Source organism: Euprymna scolopes, chromosome 1 (genome assembly GCF_053919585.1).
Source record: "Euprymna scolopes isolate OS-2025 chromosome 1, ASM5391958v1, whole genome shotgun sequence".
NCBI classification, from domain to species: domain Eukaryota; kingdom Metazoa; phylum Mollusca; class Cephalopoda; order Sepiida; family Sepiolidae; genus Euprymna; species Euprymna scolopes.
Window position 1 is genome coordinate 127,228,884 of NC_136482.1, and position 10,000 is coordinate 127,238,883.

Sequence of the window (10,000 nt, forward strand, 5' to 3'; positions counted from 1 at the left end):
GTATATATATGTATATATATATGTATATATGTATGTATATACATGTATATATATGTATGTATATATATATGTATATGTGTATGTATGTATATATGTATGCATATATATAAATATGTATATCTATATATGTATATGCAAATATAGGTATGTACGTATATATATGTATATAGGTATGTATATATAGGAATGTATGTATATATTTATATAAATACGTATATATATGTATGTATATATGTACGTATCTGTATGGATATATATATATATCATTATATATGGGTATATATGCATGTATATGTATGTATAGATATGCATGTACTTGTAGATATATATGTACATATATATATATGTGCATGTATATATATATGTATGTATATATGTATGTGTATGTATATATATGTATGCATATATGTATGTGTATGTATATATATGTATATAAATATATGTATGTGTATGTATATATATGTATGCATATATGTATATAAATATATGTATGTATATGTATATATATATATATGTATATATGTATGTGTATGTATATATATGTATATAAATATATGTATGTATATGAATATATATGTATATATGTATGTACATGTATATATGTATGCATGTATATATGTATGTACATGTATATATATGTATGTACATGTATATATATGTATGTATATATGTATGTATGTGTATATATATGTATGTATATGTATGTACATGTATATATGTTTGTACATGTATATAAATGTATGTACATATATATGTACATGTATATATATATGTATGTACATGTATATATATGTACATGTATATATGTACATGTATATACATATGTACATGTATATATGTATGCATATATATATTTGTATGCATATATATGCGTGCATATATATGTATGTATATATATATGTATGTGTATTTATATGTATATATGTATATATATATGTATATATGTATATTTGGGTGTATATATATATGTATATATATATGTAAGGGGGTGATATATATATATATGTATATATGTATATTTGGGTGTATATATATGTATATATATGTATGTGTGTATATATATATGTATATATGTATATGTCTAAGTATATATATGTATATATGTACGTATATATGTATATGTGTGTCTATATATATGCATATATGTATGTATACATACATATATGTATGTATGTATGAATATATATGCTTACATATATGTATATATATGTATGTATATATGCATACATATATGTATCTATACATATCTATATATGCTTACATATATGTATATATATATATGTATTTATATATGCATACATATATGTATGTATACATATCTTTATATGTATGCATATATGTATACATATAGTAATGTATATATTTCAATGTATATACGCATACATATATCTATGTATATGTATGTATATACGTATACATATATGTATGTATATGTATGTATATATGTATACATATATGTATTCATATATATGTATACATATATCTATGTATATATATATATATATATGTATACATGTATGTATGTGTATGTGTATATGTATACATGTATGTATGTTTATATTTATGTATGTATATGTATGTATGTATATATATACATATATGTATGTATATATATACATATATGTATGTATATATATGTATGTATATGTATACATATATGTATATATGTATGCATATATGTATACATGTATGTATGTATATATGTATGCATCTATGTATAAATGTTTACATGTATGTATGTGTATGTATGTGTATATCTGTATATATATATGTATATATGTATGTGTATATATGTATATATATATATGCATGTGTATATATGTATATATATACGCATGTGTATATATGTATATATATACGCATGTGTATATATGTATATATATACGTATGTGTATATATGTATATATATACGTATGTGTATATATGTATATATATACGTATGCGTATATATGTATATATATATATACGTATGTGTATATATGTATTTATATGTATATGTATATCTGTATACATATATTTATGTATATATACGTATGTATATGTACGCATATATATATGAATATATATGTATATATATATATATGCATGTATATATATATATATATATATATATTGTAAGAAAATTGCAATTATAAAACTCAATATTCGTAAAATTGTCTGTAATTATGAATTTTACTGATGAACATTTGATCTTAAATCAACACGATATAGATACTTGTAGTAAAGCTAATTATTTTACTATAATTAAATTCAAATTTGACTGTTACTTGCATATCAGTTTGTCTATACATAATTTCTCCCTAACCTCGCTCAAACTGTTTTATATAATATACTTGGTAAGAAAGAATGGTAAGAAAGAATGGTAAGAAAGTGTAGGGTGTAATACTGATAAAACAAGCTTCATCGGATAAAAACCATAAAACAAAATCGTTCTTTTACAAGCTTTCTGCTAAATAACATACGAAAGTTGTTCTAAAATTTAACCTCCTATTTTTAAATTTAAAAACCTAAACTACTAGAAAGACGAAAGTGGTAACATAAATAACGAGCAAGCTTTTCCCACTATAATGTATTTTGCTCTAATGACACCACCATATTTAATGCACTTTTGCAAGAAATTAAATAGCACGTATTTGCTTCTGACACAACCGTTTATGAGGTTGCTTGCTTGGAGTCTCACACCACTAATATTTGCAACAGATAGATAAAACGTTCAGGTAATGAAAGTAGTAGTTTAGTAATTATAATGCAATTTGCAATCCCATCTGATCCATTTAGATGGAATAAAATAATAGAAAGAATTAATTTGTATGTGCTTAATTTCTTGTCTCTTAAAACATTTATTTTCATATTCGTATATTTTGTAATTCAACGTATATATTTTTCTATTTTTCAGCTACAATTAGCCCTGACGGACACTATCTGCCCGGAGATATGATTCCTTCCGCTTCGACCCCAGAACCCATGACATTAGGAACTCCGGATGGCCCATTCGTCGCCGCGGGCATCCCCCAGCGCGCCTTGGCCGGACACGGTTACACAACAGCATTGCCACATCAGCACCCACACATGGAAGTGACGGGTGAAGCCTGGTGACAATGAAAGGAAATTTAAAGAGAAAAGCAATGAAACGATGGAACAAAAATGAAGTAACATTAAAAAATATTAAATTAAAAAATAAATTAAAAATAAATCAACAGCAAAAGAAAGCAGCTCATTTTTGTTTCTCAAGTTTTTCTTATCTGGAAACCGTGTAATTCAGGAATACCATCTTCAACAAAAGAAAAAAAAACTAAACGATTCAAAAAGAATATTGGTTGTGACGTGTACGCCTGGGAGGTCACCCTCAACTATTCACAGTCTGCATAAAAAGCCGCATAAACCTGATCGTTTTCATACCATCACATAGGTTAATACATTGATAATAAAAAGAAATGAGAAAATTAGTCATGAACAAAATATTACATCTGCAGTACTTTCTTTGAATATATTTATAAACATCATTCTAAGATTGTATGTCTGTTTGTCTCGCTATATATATATATATATATATATATATATATATATATATATATATACAAGGTGACCCAAAAAAAACTGGGCCAACCTCTAATTAGGCCCCGTTTCTTAGGGTTTTGTCCAAATGAAATGAATCTTAGGTCCTAACTAGTTTATTATATTTCAAACATCACATCAAAACACTAGGGTATCTGGCCTTTTTTTCCGTTCTACAGAATATATTCTAGATAGCCTCCACTTAGATTTTGTTTTTTGGGGGGTCACCCTATATATATATATATATATATATATATATATATATATATATATATATATATATATATGTGTGGGGGGGGGGTTGTGCGTGTTTATATAATATATATTAAGTTGGTATAAAATAATGTTTTTTGACTTTCAAGTATATATATATATGTATATATATATATATATATATATATATGTATATATATATATTAGTAGCTTGATAGATAGTTAGGATCAAGTATACAACAAATTCAAAGTATAAAATATAGGTATATATAATGTAGTATACTTATATTTTTGTTTGTGCATATGTTAGTTGAAAAAGAAAAAATGAAATTTCAAAGAAAATGAAATGCCGAGTATATTGAATAGTGGATTAATATTGAAACAGACTAGTAGGAAAATGGACGTATATTAAAACAAACCTATTCGTCTACTACTCTCGTGTCATTCTTATCCACCACATAATATACCAATCATTATATATACATACACGCATACATGCACATGTTTACGCTAGGAAAAAACACGTATTTTTTTAAAACACACGTGCACACACACACACACACACACACACACATATATATATATATATATATATATATATATATATATATACATATACACCGAGGTTGAAAGACCTTAAAATCGACGTTTCGCCCGTTTAGTGCGGGCTTTTACAGTAAACGGGCGAAAATTCGAGGTTTTAGATATATCCATCTCCGTTTATATCATATATTAGTAAGTTAAAATATATATGAAATCATTAAGCTATACAGAATTTTCCGCGTTTCATTTATGAGACAATTTTTTATGTGGATAAAAAGCAGAAAATGTTATGTAATTTAATAACCGCATTATTTTTTTAGCTTAGATCTACCTAATAGTAAATACTGAAGATAATCACATAAAATTTTCTGTAGATACGTACGATTATATTCAATCCAAACAACAACTTTCCACGAATTCCCTAAGTAATAAATGGCCGCATATTGAAGGAAATGTGTGGGTGTATTCATTTGCGTTTTCTTAGGTTATAAAATTATTTGGGAAGCTTGGATCTACCAAATTCAAATACGTTCTAGTCTGGATGAAAACATTTTGTTATTTCACAGAGGTACTTTCATTTCGTACACTTCACTTTTAACCAACTGTTCATCTATTTGTGAGAATGAATTTCAAAGCCTTTTTTTCAACCTTTAAGATAAACAATCAACACGTATGAGGTTAACATTTATGAAAACTCTTAAATAAATTGATTTTTTAAAAATAATTTATAGCACTATCATGTTATATATTATAGATACATATATATGTTAATCTATGTAGATGCGAATGATTCCTTTTAAAGTGAATTAGTCAACCCTTACAACTTATGACACAGATTCTTAGCCTCAATATGATTTTTGTATGCTAGTTTAATTCTAATCCTGTTTCCGGCCAAAGAACCAAATATCTGTCAAAATTCAGAAAATTCCGATTTCTGTGAAATATTTAAAAGTATGCATTGATATATAATCAAATTCAATTGTCTGGACTTTTCTACTGTCAAGCCAATATAGGTACGCCCTTACTTTTGAATATAAATGCATTTCAGTTTGGTCTCAAATATAATTAAAACAGCAGCCTTCTCTTAATTTAAACTTATTATGGAACTTATTATGGCCACATTAGCTTAAACATATATCAACATCATGTAACTGATTTTATTACACAATTTTATAAAAGAGTTCGAAACATAGGCTTTTATAGCATTACATCTTATATTTATTCTTTATAATTGGACTTATGAATGACACAACATGATACTAAATAGCACATTTGTTTACAAAATGGTGTGTAGTTATGATCCAATATAAAAAGAGAGCAAATTTTACTTTTCTGTTTATCTATAAAATAAGGACGATCCAAGTGAAATATGCCTATAATCAGGGTCTTCATCACTCGACGGGCTACACTTAGCAAATGTTGCTTATTGCATGTGCCATCATTAAAGGAGAATTAAATAATAAAACTATTATTTTTTCTTTAGTCTCCAGAAAATAATAGTGTAACCTACTTATTAAGTCACCGGAAATATCAGGCATTAGAGTGTAACATTAAAAACAACATTTAGGTCATTTAAAATATATTTAAGCGAACGTGTCTATTGCCAGCTACTCTTTCGAAATAGGTGTGAGTGTGTGTGTGTGTGTGTGTGTGTGTGTGTGTGTGTGTGTGTTGAATTAAATTAAAACAATACTTTCAAGATAATCCCCAATATAAAAGCTGTACATTTTTTTTCTTATTTTTAATAATTTTATTATTGGACTGTATATTTAAAAGCGCATGTTTCTTTTTTTAAAGATAGACACAGTAAATTATGCAACCACTTTAAACGTTAGAGGAAGGATTTTTATATCAATAGTAATAATATTTATATTAGTCATCGAAGGAATAAGAAATTAGTAATAGTAAGAAGTAAAACGTATTTGCCATAGCTTGAGTTCGAATGTTTGCAATTAATAAGTGATAAGACGTAAACATCAGCCCGATCAAAGATTGAAGTTATTTTCCAGCTATACAATTAATGTCTGAGGAATGGTATTGTTGAAAATAAATAGGTCACATTTCTTACCCTTTTATTTTCTCTTTGACCAGAGCTTATGTTATTGCTGATAGCCTGAGATGCCCTAACCTGCGCATGAATTAGTTGTACAGTGTATTGCTCTAATTTTACAGCGTTAGATTTTCACTAAATAAAATATTAGTAATAGTATGACATTGACAAGCCTTGTAATGCGGAGAGTCACTAAGTTTTTAATGAGCAGAAGATACTTTACAAGAGATTACCGAGTCAAAATTAAATGAATTAAAATAACTGTGCACCAATAACTAGCTTGAAATAATGAGAATTATGTTACTTTCTCATCTGGATCATTTATGCTCAATAAAAATAACGATCTTTAATTAAATTTGCCTTCGCAAAGTGTACTGCGAAATCTCACCGGCAGAATCAAAATCTGAAAAAGGTTACATTATAATTACCTTTTATTAATTATTAATAATTCCGATAGAAAATAAATACAAGGAAACTAGAGAGACTTAGCACTCAGATTCCAGAATATCCCAGGTGATTATTTCTTAGCCGACAGCTAGTAATAACTGTAGAAAATTCCCATTGATTTATTATCTGAGCTACGTAAACTTTTATGCCTTTTGTACAAAGCATATCTTGAACATTTACTAGGTAATACTATCAAGAAAATACTATAAGATTGCATTCACCTTTGAAATTAATGCAAATCAAAAGCGAAGTAACGATTATAACGTAATGTCCTTTCTTTCACACCAAAAATTATCCCGGAAAATATTTATATGGATTTGATGAAAAGAAAAGTCAGTATGTAATTTAACGCCTGTCATAATATTTAGAATATGAATAAAGCTAATTTTCCTTCGTTATTACCAAGGTTGGGGCATTGAAATTTAATTTGGATCCCAACCCAATAAAATATCATTACAAACTGCGTGTTAAATTATATTATTTCATGGTATTCGGTTAATCATACATAATGTTATACATATCAGGTAGTAATATGTTCTAATGCCGTTTGTATACAATACCACACACATAATTTATATATATATATATATATATATATAATATATATAATTTATTAATTAATAAAGCTCGTAATAATTTTATCTTTTATCTTAACTTATAAGTATACATATAACACGAAATTGTGTCACACTTGAGCATAAAAATAGAACGTAATGCCACTTCTAGTTGATATATTAATAACGTCACCCACGACTTGTAACCCGCTGAACGCATCAACGTAATCCAAGTTTCACGAATTAACAATGCTCGGATTTACCCTCATTTACAAAATCAATTACGTTAAGGATTATGAAAATAACCAGAAAGAAAAGCCATTAAATCTAATCACCCGCATAAGTGTCACCACTTCCAATGCAAGAGAAAACAACCAGTATGCAGATCTTGACAGACATCATAGTAGGAAGAAAAGCGAACCCATGTCAAATGTTCGTAGATACCGTATTAGCATTATGTTAGAATATGCGCATTTGTGTTCGTATCTGCACGTTTCCCTTTCTTCATTAATTTAAATTTGTTAGACGTTATCACTATTATACACTCCTTATTATTACGCTTTGTCTAATTATGTACTACATTAAGTTTTACTCTTGATAAAAAACAATAACCAGTATTTAGAAGTTGCTTAGTTGGGCAAAACCAAATAAAACTAAAACACGCAAATATTTCAGATTTCCTAGGAGTTTGCCATAAAGTTACGTCAGAACCAAATGTATTTGATGGCATTTGTATTCTTTACAATAATTTTTCCAATTGAAGTTTTTAAATAGAATATCAGATTATATCTATAGGAGCTAATTTTTATTCGTATTAAACAAAATCCGCTTTTGTTTCCCGCTGCAGAGTTTTTTTTAACTATTGGTTAAAACCTTGAGTTTTAGCTCATTCATATTTTAATTTAATGAGTATATGTCTTATATGAATCGATTTCAACTTGATGGTTTTAAAATAATTAGCATTTGTTTGCATACGAATAGTAACGAGCAATATTAAACAAAACGAAATTAAATGTAACCTGCAATATAATTAGAGTAGTAAAAAATACAATCACTTAATTGTACGTAAGATATTTATCCGAATTGATGACGATTAATTTAATATTTCGATACTTTCTATTTAATAACAGCTACATATACATACACATATTTTCTCCTTAGGCTTGGATATTTTTAAACGTAACTTAGTAAAATACATATCAAATGACGAACGGTATGAGAATGTGTACAGAGTCTTGCTATTTACATTTCGCTATTTTGATTTAGTGAAGCTGACAAAAAATCACACTTTATTCATAAGATTTTGATAGATGAGTTTATTATTAAAGTCTACTTGATCAATAACATATCGATTAAACCAAGGTATTACTGTCCTATTGCTAAATTTACCAACACTGTTTAGAAAATATTCATAAAGGTCTTGGCTGTGAATCTCTTCCTAACTTCCATGCGTAAATAGATGGCGATGTTCTAATACTTGTAAAGTAGACATATGTCTATTTGACAACAATAATCGCTAAAAAGTACCATTAAACTTTGAAGGAACTATAGTAAATCATTAATTTTTTCAACCAATTACAAAGTATAAAATGCGTGTATTTTATACGTAGAAGATAAGATGCATTCTGATGGATAAATATTTTTGTAGTTCATTCTTTGTAACTTTCTTATTAAAGTTCTTGACTGAAATTTGTAAGTAATGCAATATAATTTTATGTGTAAGTACAGAATGCATAATATCTGCACAGGTGAAGTTATTTAATGACAAGTGTTATAGATACTTTACAAAGCTAATAAATATACTTCTTATGAATGCTGGAAGTAGACACAAGTTTGGCTTTTTGTGAGATAAAATAACCCTAACCCTTAATTAGAACTTTAGATTAGAAAAAATAACCATTGCTTGGCTTATGAGACGTCTTCCGTCGCAAATAAATGCTGCAAAACGTGAAATTAGCAAAGCCGAATGACAGTTTTTGTTAAAATACTAAAGAAGATGAATATTTAAATATTGATTCCAAAATTAGTCTTTATAATATTGCATATATATGAGAAAATTAAATTTCAGATCTTACATAATATAGAAAAATACAATCCTAAGTAGTATTTTAAAAACTATTATTTTTAGTTTAAATGTAAAGTTCATGCAATAATTTTAACAACTGAAAACCACGACGAATAATAGTGTTTCTTATTTTTTTTTTCGGACTATTAGTCTCATCTTTATTAGTTGTTGTTTTTTTAAAATCTTTTTATTGGTTCACAACGTTTCGGCCAACTTCCTCTGGCCTTCGACAGGTGGTAACCTGACGAAGGCCAGAGGAAGTTGGTCGAAACGTTGTGAACCAATAAAAAGATTGAAAAAAAAACAAAAAAAAAACAACAACTAATAAAGATGAGACTAATAGTCCGAAATAAAAATAAAAATTACCATATAATGCTCATCTGAAAATAAATTTCCAATTAAAGAATAATATATATAAATAGTGTTTCTGATATGCCTGGATATCAATTAAATCCTATACTATTTAAGAAGTTTTCAAAGTTTTAAAGTTCTCTCTTAAAATATGCATAACTCGGTAGAAAATACATTTTCTGCATTTGCTAAATCAATAACAACACGAACGCAGAAAGTAAA

The 10,000-nt window shown here is 27.1% G+C and overlaps 1 protein-coding gene across 4 annotated transcripts in view; it reads left to right on the forward strand.

The window, feature by feature from the left end:
• The window catches only part of LOC145268443 (LIM/homeobox protein Lhx1-like), a 412,426-nt gene extending 409,008 nt beyond the window's left edge, over nt 1–3,418 (forward strand). For 2 of the 4 annotated variants that reach the window (XM_080124171.1, XM_080124026.1), the window contains one exon: nt 2,897–3,220. In XM_080124171.1, the coding sequence (XP_079980297.1) occupies nt 2,897–3,096 (200 nt within the window). In that variant the 3' untranslated portion in view covers nt 3,097–3,220. Of the gene's footprint in view, nt 1–2,896 lie in introns of all 4 variants that reach the window. The other 2 variants (XM_080124034.1, XM_080124098.1) reach the window with 2 other exon arrangements.
• Nucleotides 3,419–10,000: the final 6,582 nt, after the last annotated feature.